Source organism: Balaenoptera ricei, chromosome 14 (assembly GCF_028023285.1).
Source record: "Balaenoptera ricei isolate mBalRic1 chromosome 14, mBalRic1.hap2, whole genome shotgun sequence".
Lineage (NCBI taxonomy): Eukaryota > Metazoa > Chordata > Mammalia > Artiodactyla > Balaenopteridae > Balaenoptera > Balaenoptera ricei.
Genome location: NC_082652.1, coordinates 89,747,452 through 89,762,806, shown reverse-complemented (window position 1 = coordinate 89,762,806; position 15,355 = coordinate 89,747,452). Strand labels below are relative to the sequence as shown.

The following is a 15,355-nucleotide window of genomic DNA, read 5'->3' as shown; positions in this document are numbered from 1 at the left end:
TGAACTTTGTGTTTTATAAATAATCAAGGGGAACAATATATGTAATATTTTAATTCCGTAAGATGTTTTCATTCTCCTGAGGCTCCACTGACCTTGAATTAAGTGAGATAACGTGTGTGAAAATGGTTCATCACAGGAGTGTTAGGATGGTTACTGTAACAACCGAGGGTATGGAGTCGAATTCCAGCGTTGTGGCTGATTGGCTCTCTGAATGTGGATACAGTTGTCTGGACCCATTTCTTTGTGCTGTTGAAGCGGCAGTGACATGCAGGGGTTGAGGCTGCGTGGATTCAGTGGCAGTTCTGTCACTTATGTACAGATCTGGGCCAGGGCACTTTGCATCTGGGCCTCAGTCACATCATTGGTTCAGCGGGGACAGTAGTAGCTGCTGCCTCATGGGTTTGCTGGGGGGATGAAGTGAGTTAATGCATACAAAGTGCTGAAGCAGCGCTCAACACCTGGTGCTCAAAAATGTTAACTGTCACTGTTAGTTGTCATTAATCATCTTTATTTTTTTCCTCTTTGAGCAAGCAGTCCATGTTCATTGTTGAAAAATTAAAATACAGAAAGGAAAAAGAACATACAATTCCATACATGTCAGTTACTGTTGGCATTTCTCTGTGTGTGTATATATCTGGATCTATCTATCTATCTATATAAAACTCCTTTCTGCTCTTTTCAGAAACATGTATGCATTAAAGATAGGGAATCATATTGTATACACTTCCTGCTTTTTTCTATAGTAGATCTTCTATTCAATTATTGGTGTAAGACGGCAGTTCTTATTAGGGATGGTACCAAATAATATGAGATCACTCACTTTAACTCAGCCCCGGGAAGCAAGCTTTTCCTGTGGGTTGGTGAATCTAAAACGCTTACCTCACACTACAGTTCAGTTTAACATATGAACAACTGTAAGTGTTCAGCTTGACTTGTTCATGGAAATAGACTATTTAAAAATGATTGCATATCTCTAATTTAATATATTCCTATTACAGGTGCATTACAGTGTCTCTTAGACAGTTAACATATTTCCTCTCTTCCCCCAGTTTTATTTGGATCAGAATCTACTCAACTGCCTTTTCACCTAAAAGATCTAATTGGAAAGTTAATTCAGTAGAGAAGACAGCCGTGTCTATGAACTCACTGTCAGTTGGGGATAAAGAAGCTGGATATTGGAAGAAAGAATATATTACAAAACAAATAGCATCTGTAAAAGCAGGTCTAGCTCGGGTTCTCAAACCTCTCCACCCTTACACAGGCCTCCCAGTTAAGACCAAAGAGGCCCTCAGGTAGGCAGGCGTGGCTTCTTGAGGTGGGCGTGGTGGTCATGAGAGGGCCGTTAAACACTGAGATACACCATCACCTTAAAGAAGAAGGGTGGTGTAAGTTCCGAGTATTGTGTGTATGGAACGGATGTGTGGTTTGTATTGTGAGGGACTGCTGGATATTTTGTGCTTTTGTGTATCTATAAGATATATAGTATTTTCCTATTGCATATATTTGGTTCAAAGGATTTATGAAAAGCAGAAGCAGCCTGGTCGTCAGCTGTAGTAAAGCAGGAGATTCATTCAAGGCATCCCTCCATGGGCAGAGCCCTTTGGGTTCTTTATCTGTGTATTGCCAGTTCCTGGAACAAAGCAGCTGTTCTGTGAGTGTTTGTTAGGTGAGGAGACAAGTCCTAAGAGAGAACTGTTGTGACTTGAAAATTTACGTCGGGCGTGTTCTAGGAACTTTGGCTTTGGCTTTTAGGGTACCAGGTGCTTTAGAGATGACATGTGATAGACTGCAGTTTTTTTGTTTTTTGGTTTTTTTTTCCACTAGGCAAACATTTTTGCTTGCTTTTCTTTCTTCAGAATATCTGGTTTAGGTTGGGTAATAATACTGAAAGAAAATAGTGGAAAAGAACACATCCTGGAACACGTTGATCTTTCCATCAACGATTCATCAGTCACGGCTGTGTGGTACGGCAAAGACTGGCCACGTCTTGTCACACTGTCAACCTTAGATTTGTGTGGGGTGACGCCAGTGTTTATGAACCGGTCTCAAACCCCCATCAAAAACGGGTAAGTACTAATCAGCAGAACTTCTGGGTGAGGACATCTTATATGTAAGTGCCAGTTGGCCTTCCTTTTGTCATTAAAAAATACCAGTGGTGTATTTTAATTTGATTGCATCTTAAAGCCTTCTCTTTCATTCTGGATCACTATCATATAGGAAAAGCAGGGGCTTATCACATTGATGACTAAGCCTGAGCTTAGGCTCTTCATACCTTGGTTATCTATAACTTAGGGAATGATATTCTCATAATAATTTCCTGGATGATAGATGGCCGGCCTTTTGAAGTTTTTAGTTTTAACCATTTTAACACAAAGATATATAAAACTATTATATTTTCCTTCTTTAGTAAGGGATACAGTAATCATAGTTTAGACAGTAGATCATAAAGTCATTTATTTTTTTTTATGTGCTTCTGTGTTGAACTTGGCTAGATATGCAGTCTTGTGCAGGTGACTTTTCTGTGCCTTTGTTTTCTCATCTGTAAAATGGGGTGATGACAGTCGTGATGTAGGCTGCTGTGAAGAAGAGCGAAACATTTCATCATCAAATGCATAAATCAGATGCGTGTGTGTCGTATTCTTATGCTTACTGAGTACTTATTATTATTCTGTCACGAGGTGGCTTTGCCCTGGATTCATACTCATTATCAGGCTTTTGCTTTTCCCAAGAACTCTCTCATGCTCACTTTTCTCACCACTAGTCATTTTCTTCCAAAGCTGGACTGTGGCACACATAGCACCCTGACTTCCTGACATAAAATGTATGGAAACGCGAAGGTAGCCGCCTTCTCCTTCTCCAGTGTTGGTTTCCTGTCCCCGGCCTCCTCCTTCCCGCTTTCAGGCCCCTGTGACCTTGCAGGGCATCTGCGGATGTTGTTCTTAGGCCTTGTGAGCTGCAACCCCACTGCGGGCTTCTCTCCCAGCCCTTGCCATGGAAGGTGTTGAGATCTCACTTTAGGGTCTGCATCTCCACAGAAGAACCACCTCCTTTGCTGGTTCCCCTGCGTACAGACACATTTCTGCGACTTGTCCCTGAGGACTTTGTTTGTGGTCCCTCCCTCTGGTGCTGGCTCTTTGAGGACTGTTTCCGTGATCGCTGGTCTGGTTGTCGTGCCGTGAACGTGGAGGCATTGTATTCCTAGTGCTAGTAAATCCAGGTCTTGCTGCATTCCGAAAATATCCTTACTGCCGTGAAGAAAAACGCGGGGATTATTTTCCCTGATTATGTTAACTGAAGATATTTTGGAACCAGTAATTTTTTTGAATGGTACGTTTATTTGCATAAATCTCTGCAATTCTATATGGTATCATGACGGACCCCAGATTTTTCTAATGCGGTCTTTAGGTTTTATGCACCATGAAATTATATTTGGAGAATGAGTCTGCAACCTCGGTACTAGTTTGAACACTATGTTACTTGATATCATGAGATATTGTTTACAGGGATTAGGACAGAATTGTTAACATCAATTAAATGATCATGAAAGTTCATAAATGAATAGTGTTGAATTGTAAAGCTCAGTTAAAGATACTATGTTCCTGAAATTGTCATCCAGGTCAGGAATACTAGATACTGCACAGTGACAGAAATGCCAAAATTCATTGGGAAAATTCATTTAATATAATTTATTTACATTAAAACTCAGTGGACTTCAGACAGCACTTGATAAACAGTGGTGAACAAACACTGAAAGTGTTTTTCAGGAATCTCTTTTGATCGGCACTTTTATCGCAAGTTTGTGAGCAGATGCTTTCATCGTGCGGAAACAAATCCTTGTGTGCGTCTGTGTGACAGCAGAGGAGAGACTCGGTGATTCTGACTTGGGTCTTTCTTGTTTCCTCCGTGAGACTTTTTTTTTAAAACAGTGAAAGCCTTATCTATGTAATTTGCAGTTTGCATGTCCCTGTCATATGTGCCTTCCTGGTCGGACACTTTGCGCTGTCACTGTGGCCAGCATTTTCCATTTTGCAGGTGACGCCCTGCGTCCCGAACTTCTGAGAAACGGGGGGTAGATGTCAACCTTAGTTTCTGCGCCCCGTGCAGACGAACGGGGACGAACCCGTGAGGCCGAGGCAAAGGGGGACCAGCCTGTTCTCTGTGGAGTCCGTGCAGCTGGTCTGGAGCCTTGCGTCTGAGGGTGCGGGCTTCGGGCACATTGAGGGGTGTTCTCCCAGCCCCGCCGCCTCGTGGCCACACTGATGATGTCACAGCAGTGGCTGCTGCGAGCGCTCTGGGGAGGTTCTCTCATTTCATTTCCCTCCCTCGAAGGTGGGGCCGTCTCCCCGGACACAGATGAAGGTCACGCTGAGACAGTCTGTAGGGCTGGAGCTAAGGTTTCAGCTCCGGTTCCCAGCCTGGCGTTCAGCTTCCCCCCAGTCTGCTCTCCCGCGCTGAGCGTATTTTTAGGTTCTCGCTCACGTGCACGCTCACCGACCGCCTCTCCCTGACCGGTGTAGCTCTCAGCGCAGGAAGCTCCCTGAGTGAGGGGCCAGGGTCCTCTGGCAGCCAGGCATCTGGTTTCCACGCTTACGGCCCCCTCTGCTTGGAAACAGCGCACGGCTGAATGCCTTGGCTTTTAACTTCTGCTTAATGAACAGTTGAATACCTGTCACCTGCTGGCATGTGTCTTAGGTGCTGGAGGCGCACCCTTGGCCCCAGCTCCTTGGAGACTTTCCTCTGGTGCTGAGCTGTGTTAACTGACCACTGAGATCGCCTCTCCCTCAGGGTGTCCTGAATTGCCTCTGGGAATGACAGACATCTCCGCCTACCATGATAGAGCGAACAGAATGTTTCATTCTGTTTATGTGTCATGATGAACAGTAGAGTTGAGTTGTGTTTTCTTACACATTTGAGTTACTTACTCTTAGACACTAATTCTAATGTCGAGTTCATGCTGTATCTCCTTCATGAAAACACTCATGATTTTGGTTTAAATTTATTTTCTGACGTTACAGTTTTCACCATCTCTGAGCTATTCTTGATAATAAGTTTAAAAGGTAACCCTGCTTTCAGGCCGCCTACTAGACCCCCAGCTTTTTTGTCATTTAAGGGATTTCATCTTAGCTTATGCATCCCGTACGTTGAGAATCTACTGCTGATCGTAGCGTTGTGCTGGGTTTTGAGGGGAAGAGGATAGAAGACGGTTCTTCCTCTCCCTCACCTGTGTGATTGTTCAGCTCACTGCTGGCGGGGCCGTAGAGTTGACAGTAAGAGCGGGGGTGGGGAGAATAAGATAGATGGTGAGAAATTTGGACTTGCCATTTTGCCTTTTATTTATACAAGTTGTTTCTCCTTATTAGCAATGTGTACATGATTAGCATGTTCTTAATAGTCTTTTTAGATGTGCCAAAGAGAATCAACAACACGGGGGAAGCCAGAGCTCATTTTTCTCTCTCCTTTCTTTGGCATGATGTTCAAAGACCCCGATGGCATTCTTTAATTGCGAAGTACAACCTGAGTCGCTTAACCGAGTCCGCCATGCTTGGCTGTGACGGGCTGATCCGGATCTTCTGCCTGCACCCGGGCCTCGTGGTGGGGCTCTGGAAGGTAAGCCCGGACCGTACCTGCCACGTTTGCTCCCGTCGTGCATGGGGTCAAGGGTTAAGTCCTTTAGACGTTCAGCGACCTCCTACGGACCTCACGTTCCCCGCTGCCTGGCCCTCGCGCCTTCGCGGCAGGTCTGCCGTTCTACCCTCGCCTGTGACGAACCAGCCCTTCCCGCCGGGCGCTTTGGTTCACGTTACCCCGCTAGCATCCTGGGACTTTCCCCTTCCTCCTCCAGCCGGTCCACATTCCATCCTTCTCCTTTCACGCCCTTCCTCTGCCGGAGCATCTCCTGTGCGTTTAACCTGGGGCCCTCAGACGCGTCTCGCCTGGAGCCATGTAAGGATGGCAGCTCCCAAGTTGACTGTGGGAATAGCACTCACGTCTGTACACGGCGGCCAGGCAGAACCCAGGTCCCCACGCCAGCCTCCGGACCTTTTCTTCCCTCGTCCTGCTCTGGCCGTCGGGTCGTCTTTCTCCCTCACTCCCTCTGTACAAGGTGACTGGGGGCCAGGCAGCACTTGGCTCGCTCTGGGCTCTTGAGTTGGTCCATCTGGGTTGGCCGAGCGGATGCCAGGACTCTGGTTGACCCTGGAGAAGGGCAGCTTCAGGCTGCCGTCTGGGTCACCTTCCCCCGGCAGGGCAGCTGTGCCCGGGGAGAAACGGGTGTCGGCTCCTGTGCCGTCCCGTCCTGTCTGCTGCTGCCCGACCTGCTGATGAGTGGACTTGGAGTCTAATCCCTCCCACCGGGTTTGCCAAGTCAAACAGGTCCTGCCGCGGCTGCTGAGTGTGTGTGGGATTAACCTTGTGAAGTTCGTACCAGCCTTCTCTTTATCTTTGAAAAGACTTTGAAACAACCTGGAGCTAACAAAATATATTTCCACAGTCATCATGTGTCAGACAGCACTTTGATGTTTCATAAATACTAGGGTGTTAATCCTTTTGGTACCACGTGCTCTGCGTATTTGGATGCATTGTGGTCCTGCTATGAATGTGACAGATAAGTCATATTAGACAGTGATAATGCTTTGGCACTGCAGGAATCTTAGGTTGTAAGAAACCACATCTATCTGTAAGATGAATGTGCTGCGATCTTCACAATGACCTTATGAAAAATTAAAATATTTCAGTTGAAAAATGTATTCTTTTTCAGAGGGAGGAAGAACTGGCTTTTGTTATGGCAAATCTTCATTTCCATCACCTTGTGGAGCGGAGCACGTTAGGCTCGGCTGCTATGTATGTATCTGTATGTGGTGTATTAAATTTTGTGCAGTCAGCATAAAGGATTCGGAGTTGATACCATCTTAGTATCCTGAGAATAGCTACAAAGACATTCTGTCTTTAATCAATAGACAGAAGCCAACAGACAAAATTACGTAGCTGTTGCTAAAAACATTGGATTATCCGTCAGTAGCTGTTTGCTTTACTTGTTCGGGTTCAGGGTGATGCACCTTGTGGAGTGTGATTTAAAGGGCAGGGAAGCTTCATTACTACAAGATGCTAGTGCACTGAGGTGCTGCAAGTTCTCTGCAGTAGTTTGCATTTTCCTGTCTTGAAAGGCAGGCAGACCCGTGGCCCACTTGGCCTGACCTGCAGATGTGTTTTTGCTTGGTTGGGACAGTGTGTCTGTTAATGAACTTCGGGTCATCAGGTGGGGGACATGCTTTCCGGCTCCCTGCTCCTCTCACCCTTCCCCTGGGGCTGAGACTCCCATAGGCCTTTTTTTTTTTTTTTTTTTAACGTGAATTGCTCCCCAGTGCTTCTGAGTTTGTTACCTTATATAGTAACGCGTTCCTTACTGAATGAAAACGCGTTCATTGTGGCTTTTGGTCTTCTTCCGGGGGGAGTCCCTGAGCTGTAGGTCTGTTGTTGGGTGCATTTTCCTGCTGCGCGTTCAGCCCTCTGGATGCCGGTCACCACTGCGGAGCGGAGCTGCTGCCCCGGGCGGATGTCAGAACCATGTTCTGTCATGGTGGTCCGGGGATGCGCAGGGAACACGCGCTTCTGCCCGTTTGTATGGAAGTTGGTAGAAGGAACGTGGGGCCGTTCTTCTGCGTCTGTGGTACTGAACGTGATTGGCAATGGTTTGATGGGAGCTGGTGCTTTGAAGGGGTGTTAATTTTTTAAAGAGTATTTCCAGTTCAAGCATTTTAGCTCTGGTGTTGACAGATACGTTTTGTTTTGCTTTTTAGCCCCTACGAGCTGCCTCCTCATACCCCCCTTTTGGATGACAGCCCAGAGCGTGGACTGAGTGACTACCAACTCCATGTTGATATGCACAGCGGGGGAGTTTTCTGCCTGTGTGGCACGTTTCGCAACCTCTCCACCAGCAAAGGTGAAACTCACTGAGTCTTTTGTTTCAGAGTGGAATTCCAAGGCTGGAGAGGCGAGGGGAGCATGTTGTATATCTGAGTTAAGAATGCCCCCTGGCTGGCCCCTTAACTGTGTCCTGGCCCTCCGTCCTCCCAGACCCTGATCACTAGGACTTGTGCAGTTCCTCAGATGCTGGCTCTGTCTCCGTCATCACCGTCACCCCTGCTCTGCCTTCTGGAATATTCTCTGCTCAGCCTTTCTACTGGCACTTATTGCTTTGCCCTACCATATCCCCCCTCTCCCACCCCAGCTTCTTCTCTTCTTTCTCAGAGGAATTTGGTAGATTTGCCAGCAGGGCCAGTGTAGAGCCCGTCCAGGATGAGAATAAAGGCAGCGAGCCCTCTGTACTGCACCAGCGTTTATCACGCTCACGGAAGCCGAGACACAGACTGGGGTGGACAGAGGAGGGAAGGGACACCAGTCAAGAGGAGGAAAAGAGGGAATGCAGTGCGCCCTGCTCTGGTTTCTCTGACTGGTTCCTCTTGCTCTCTTTGCTCTGTGTCCCAAGACCTTGAAGTTTGGTATAGAGACTTGCCTAGACTGAAGTTTAACATTTATCGTAAGAATATTTTATAGGGGAAACTATGCACTTCGTTTCTGAATATCCTGTTCCCCAAAATTCTTTTAGTTAATGGATTTGGCATCCATTAATACTCCTTGCCTAAATCAGTTTTTTTGAGTTTAGAAAATGGTGGTTTTAAAATTATGTCATTGTGTCCACATTTATTAGCTGAGCTTTTGTAAAGAGCTTTCCTTCATCAACTGGGTAGATTCCTGTAATGGTAGGGTAAATGCTTGCATCCTTTCTCTTTTAACCACCAATTTTCAGATTAGGAAATTGATGTAATTGTCGCCTCCTGTGGTGGGGAACGGTTTTGAGTGCACTCTCTCCTCTCTGTCTTTCTTGTTTAGTGTCACTTTGGACTCTTCGGTTTTTATTTACTCAGTAATTTATAATCAATTACAGATATTATTCTTTGGGAAGCTAAGTTTGTTCTTTGTGAAGTCCCCAGTTTGGTCAGTGGGATCCACTTCAGGCTGGCTTCTGTGCCCTTTTCATAACCTCCTTTCTTCTCTGAGCCGTCTTTGCATTTGTCTCGGGAAGATTTCTAGATTTTTCTGTGCTTGATGGCGCTTCTGATAGAATTACGACAAATGTGTATATTAACCTAGGGTGGATTGACATCTTCGTCGTTGATTTACCCTACCCATAAATGTGGAGTGTCTTTCAGTTTGTTCAGAAATACTTTTATGTCTTGTAGGAGTGTATCAGAATTTTCTTCATACTAATTTTGCACATTTCTTAAGATTTTTAGTAAGTATTTCATCTTTGTTATTTCTGATATTATATCTCCTACTTGTTTTGTAATGTCTTTGTGTGGTTTTGGTCTCAGGCCACTGCTGATCTGATAGAATGAGTTGGGAAGTATTCCTAACTCTTGAATTTTTCAGAGGATTTTGGATACAATTGGCAGTATTTCTTAAGTGGTTGGTGGAATTCACCTGTGAAGCCATCGAGGCCTGGAGCTTGCTTCGTGGGAAGGTTTTTAACTACAGTTTCAATTTCTTTTACAGATGTATGGCTATTTAGGTTATCTATTTCTTCTTGTGTGAGCTTTGGTATGTTGCGTCTTTCAAGCAATTTGCCTAAATATTAAATAGGTTAAGATTGATCAGTGGATTCAGGGATTTTTCAGCCTGCGTCTTCTGTAAATTTCTCCATGAATGTTTACCAGATGGTGGGTACTTATAGCCATCATTTTATTAGCGATTGTAAAATGATGATCCCCTAATTCTGTCATTCCTTCTACATCTATTATTAGCATTCTTTTATAAAGAAGGGTTTTCTATTATCAACTGTTTAATTACCATGAAATATAATTAATATAGGAAAGGCATGGTACATGCTTAATTCTTCATTAATTTACAACATAGTGATTAATGCTCTAATAGTCTTCGAAGATGACTTGTAAGTTTTTTGGGGGGGAGGTATTATTATGAATTCATGGATTAAAAAAATAGAGGTTATGTATTTTAGTCCACTTGAAGTCATTATTCTTTTTATTGTTACTGTGATGTTCAAATTGTGCTGTCATCTCATCTGCTTCTGTTCTTTTGATATGAGTGTGGTCATCTTTGGTAACTTGCTTGTGTTCTAACAGGACAAGATACCTCAAGCTCATTTTGTCTGTTTCCTACCCAGACCTGGAGTTGGCCATTTTCTCTAGGAGCTCTGGTTCCTTTTCGTTCCCACTACACTGTGGTATTTAGAGACCATAATCTGGATCCTAGGGATGCACATTGCTCTTGGATTTTCATTTCTTTTAGGGTTTTCAGTAGGCAGAGCTATGAGGTTTGTAGATTTTATAATATGTAGAAATAAATCATGCATTCATTTAAATTAAAGATCTTGGGGTTTTTAATTAACCTTTTTTATTATATACTTATATTTCTTTTCTTTTGCTGAAAGTCTTTGTTCTGAACAACATCAAAATATATAATAATTTCAAAAACAGTACTGAAATTATTAGTAATAACCTATTGAATGTTATTTTAATTAAGATTTTCCTTGTGGTTCTTTATGTGTTTAAGATATGTCATGTTAGAAAAAGTTAAGTCACCTAAAATAATTCTGCTGTGTGTGGTTATGCTACCTCTTTGATATACAATTAGAGTGATTTGTTTCAGTTGATTTTTTATTTTTTCAGGATTGCTTTGCTTCTATTTTTACATTTAAAAATTACATACAACATTTATATGGTCCAAAGTTGAAGTTACAAAACAATGTAGTTCAGAGACATTTACTTCTACCCTTGTCCCTTCACTTCTCTTCTTTTCCTCCCTTCAAAGTTAACCCTTTATATTAGCCTAAGGTTTGTTCTTTAAATGTTTCTTTTTGACTACATAATGCTATATATCAATATATTTATATTTCTCCCATTTTTTTTTTAAATGAGGCATACTGTACTCCCTTAAACTTAAAAAGTTCCTTCATTTTTCCCAATTAATAATTTATTCTGGAGATTAGTCTTTATTTATTTATTTTTTTAATGGGCATGTTGGTTTGTTTGTTTGTTTATTTATTTATTTATTTATTTTTGGCTGTGTTGGGTCTTCGTTGCTGTGTGTGGGCTTTCTCTAGTTGCGGTGAGCAGGGGTTACTCTTCGTTGTGGTGCACAGGCTTCTCATTGCAGTGGCTTCTCTTGTTGCAGAGCACGGGCTCTAGGCACGTGGGCACGTGGGTTTCAGTAGTTGTGGCATGCAGGCTTCAGTAGTTGTGGCTCGCGGGCTCTAGAGCACAGGCTCAGTAGTTGTGGCACACGAGCTTAGCTGCTCCGCGGCACGTGGGATCTTCCCGGACCAGGGCTCGAACCTGTGTCCCCTGCATTGGCAGACGGATTCTTAACCACTGTGCCACCAGGGAAGCCCTGGAGATTAGTCTTTAGAATGAGATACAGATCTTTTTCATTCTCTTTAAAACATCCACAGGTAGGTAGTTTGTTAATGTCTTTTTCCGTGGTTTCCAGTCTTTGCTGTTACAGACAGTGGAATAGCGAATATAAAAGGAATAGCCTTGTTCACACATTGCTTCATGTTTTGGCAGCTTGTCTTTGGGAGACTTGCTTAGAAATAGGGTTGCTAGCTCAGAGGGTAAATGCAAATGTAATTTTGAAGATCACTGGCAAATTCCCCTCTTATGAGGGTATTAACAACTTAATGGGGAATTAAGTTAATAAAATACGTTATCACTAAGTATGTTTGTTCTAGGTTTTTGTTATGTGTTCTTACAAGTTAAGGAAGTTTCTATTCTTGGATTTGTTGGGTTTTTTGAAAAAAATCAGGAATAATTGTTAAATGTTATCAAATACATTTGGGCAACTATTGATGATACGATTTTTTTTCTCCTTTACACTATTATAGTGAATTTCATTAATATATCTTCTATTGGTTAACATCCTAGAATCCCTAAGTTAAGCTTCTCTTGTCATATGTATGCTTATTTTTAAGGTACTGGTTTCAGTTATTTGGTTTTCAGTGTTTTCCATTTAAACTCAGGGTACAGTTTTCCTTTATTTTTTATGTTTTAAATCTATTTCTGATTCCATTATAATCAGGTTTTCTACTTTTAATTGAATCAGTTTTAGCATTTATATGATTTTCTAGAAATCATCTGTTTTCTTTAGGTTTATTTTGATCTTTTTCTAGCTTTTTTGAGTTGACTGCTTAGATTGTTTAATTTTCAGGTTTTCTTGTTTTTCTTCAGTGGTCTTTATGCCCGGAATCTTGGACTCTCAGAGCTAGGAAGGACTGGTGAGGTGATCTAGAGAATGACCCCTCCTGGGCTTGAATTTTCTCTGTCCGGAAACAGCCCACCCGCTTTTGTGAAGGTGTGAAAATTCGGCCTTTCACTGAGCCCAAATTATCTTCTTTGTACTTTAACCCATTTACCTTTATTATGTTATTTAAAATAGAGAATGAAATCTGTCCCTTTTCCCGGTATACACTGTCGAGGGGACTGCTGACATGCCCCCTGTCTATACCCAGGGCACAGACTCGTGTGCTTGGGGCTGGTGTTGGCAGAGAACTTGTTCTCTTGCTCTCTGGGGCTCCAGCCCTGCGTCCTCAGGGGCCCTTCACTTCCAGCATTTCCTACCTGACAGGATCTCTGTTCTCCAGGGGTTGGGTCGAGGTCTGTCTTAGGCGGGTGCTAGGACTTCAGAGGACAGGATTCCCCCTCCCCTCGTTCTCAGCAAATACAGCATCATGTTGATGAAGCTTTGTGTGTGTCCCTAACGCCTAAGCTGTGCCCGTGATGATGATGAGGACGGGACGATGGTGACAGAGAACACGGATGGGCACTCATCAGAGGCGCTTGCTGAACGTTTCATATTTATATTAACCTCCACGGCAGGCCTGTGGGCTGGGCACTGTGATCTCTCCCGTGTTGTTAACAGGGCAGCCGAAGTGGACCGTAGGCCAGTTCTTGAATCACGAGCAGCTGGTGCGCGGCGGAGCTCCGTCTGCCCCCGAGCCTCGCCGCTGCCTCCTCTCCACTGTACTTTGCAGTGATGTGCTTCTAGAGCGGATCTTCTTGTGTGTGCGGCTCTGTCTTTTCAAGGTGTTGCCATCGTACGGGTGTCAGGCGGGGCCCGTCTCTGCTGGAGTGCTGACACACCCCTGAGAAGCTGAGATGGTTGTTAGGACACACAGGAGGCCAGGTAAAGTGAAGGAGGACAGGAAACTTCTATGGGAATAATTCACCGTCATCTGTTGTTTTCACAGTGAGGAACACTTTCACCCTAAGACTTCGCACAAGACTCAGGTGCTTCCTCTGCGTGTAGTTCTGCGACGAGGGTCAGCAGGGGGCGCCGTTGCCATCAGAGTTGTCACATTTCACCGGAGTACAGACTCAAACGCCTGCTACGGTTTTTGAGAAACTCTCTTGTGGTACCAGGGGGTATGTTTAGTAAATTCCAGCGATGCCATTGCAGGAGGGGGTGACAGCACTGTGCCCCGTCAAGGATAAGTGTTCTGTCATCACGTCCCTGGAGCTGGGAGCGTCCTCGCCTGGCTCTGAGGGGCAGCCTACGGGGAGTGGCAGGAAGGGGAGGGGACCAGGCCCGTCCGTGTGTCTGGCGCGTGCACTGACAGGTGCTGGCGGCGGATGCGCCCGTCTCACGCGCGTCGCCTGCCCTCCGTGACGGTGCAGAGAAGCCTGCTGGGCCAGGTCGCAGGCCCCGGGGAGGGTGGCTCCAGGGGCTCGCGGAGGGCTCTGAGGAGGGGCAGGCGGAGGGGGGCCGGGGCCGGCGTAAAGCGACTAGTGGTGGCGCTCAGACGGGTTAACGGGGAGTGGGCCGGACCCAGTTAGGAGGGGTCTCGAAGGAGCGGAAAGGTACAACTTTAAATATGACGTAATTGATGAACAGAGCCTGAGTTTGGTCATTTCGTAGGACCGCTTCCAGCATTCCATCTTTAAATAAAACATTTGAGGCTGTACCAATTCAGTCCACAAATTCATTACAGTTCTATTAAAAAATCCCAAAGGGAATTTATTATGAAACTTGCCAAATTGACTCTAAAATCCATTTAGAAATACACATGAATATGGAATGGCTGATAAAAGTTTTGTTTTAAATGTTTAAGTGTGAGGTAGTGTCATCTTTTCTCTGTACGATGTGTTTAGACTACAGAAAAACAATTAAACAGTTAAAAAAACCATGTACCTGCCACACAGTGTAAGAAGTAGACCATTACCCATAACTCTGAAGCCACCTGTGTGGTTAAACTTGTTTTGTATTGTGAAACGACACAAGGAGAAATGCGTAAAACAAATTATCATAAAGCAAACAACTGTGTGACCACCATCCAGGTCTTGATTAAATTTTGAAAATAGTAAGAGGGCTACTGGTCTTACCAAATGTTAGACACACAGTAAAACTACAGTGACTGAGAAAGCATGGGATCATTGAAGCAGCAGCTGCCCAAGATACCGTGCACATCTTTTGCAGTTCCAGATTCTCTTGTCAGGTATTCTGATAAATATTGGACTTATAGCAATTAGTAGCTATTTTAATTAGTTGTACCATGATATGTCTATAAATCTGAGCATGTCTTCATCCTTTAGAGGAAATGTATATATTTCTTTAGAGTTTTAGTATAGAATGCATTGTGTAGAATAACTTGCCTACGACGGGCTAAAAAGATCTCTAGAAATGACTGTGCAGTCAGTTCATATGCAGGGAATACAGATAATCAAAGGATTCACGCCATGTTTATATGCATACAGAGCAACCTCAGTGAAGCATTCAGAGTGAGTACTGGCCATTTGATGCTCTCTCCCTCTTGGTCACAGTATTTTCTCTGAATAAAATATCCCTCTGTTCTATTTTCTTAACTCTGTCTCATGTACTGTGCTACAAGGTTCTTTGGATTTTTATTGTTGTAGTTGCAATGCATGTTACTAAAATCAAACCAGAAGACCCTAGTTAGTTCTTGGAGCTGGAGTGAGATCCCTGAGACACAGAGCTCACCCTTGGGGGATGAGCACCCTGGGACCCTGACTTGGCCAGCGCTGTGAGGCCACAGCCAACGCCTCTGGGCTGTGAATTCCCACACTTCTCTGGTGGGCTCAGCTCCCACGTGGTGACACCACACCCTGCTGTACTGTTCACCTTGTCTGCCTTTCGGGTCAGAGCAGGCTCCGTGCTGGCGGCTCTGCCTGGTCCTCCAGTTTGCTAATGCAGAGCTCGAGCTCTAGACATTATTCTCCTCAGTCAGACGCTGTCCAGGGAGACGGTGTCCTACCTCTCAGCGCTGCTGATGGCGAATGCAGAGAATCCAGGTCCTTCCTTCTTTCCCGAAAGGTTTATTTGACGG

The 15,355-nt window shown here is 44.4% G+C and overlaps 1 protein-coding gene across 1 annotated transcript in view; it reads left to right on the top strand.

The window, feature by feature from the left end:
* FBXO15 (F-box protein 15) overlaps window positions 1-15,355 on the top strand; it is a 43,657-nt gene that overhangs the window by 14,868 nt on the left and 13,434 nt on the right. Inside the window, exons 4-8 of the mRNA XM_059893819.1 lie at window positions 1,050-1,292; window positions 1,857-2,066; window positions 5,481-5,607; window positions 6,758-6,840; window positions 7,797-7,939. Of these exons, the coding sequence (XP_059749802.1) occupies window positions 1,050-1,292; window positions 1,857-2,066; window positions 5,481-5,607; window positions 6,758-6,840; window positions 7,797-7,939 (806 nt within the window). The remainder of the gene's footprint in view (window positions 1-1,049; window positions 1,293-1,856; window positions 2,067-5,480; window positions 5,608-6,757; window positions 6,841-7,796; window positions 7,940-15,355) is intronic.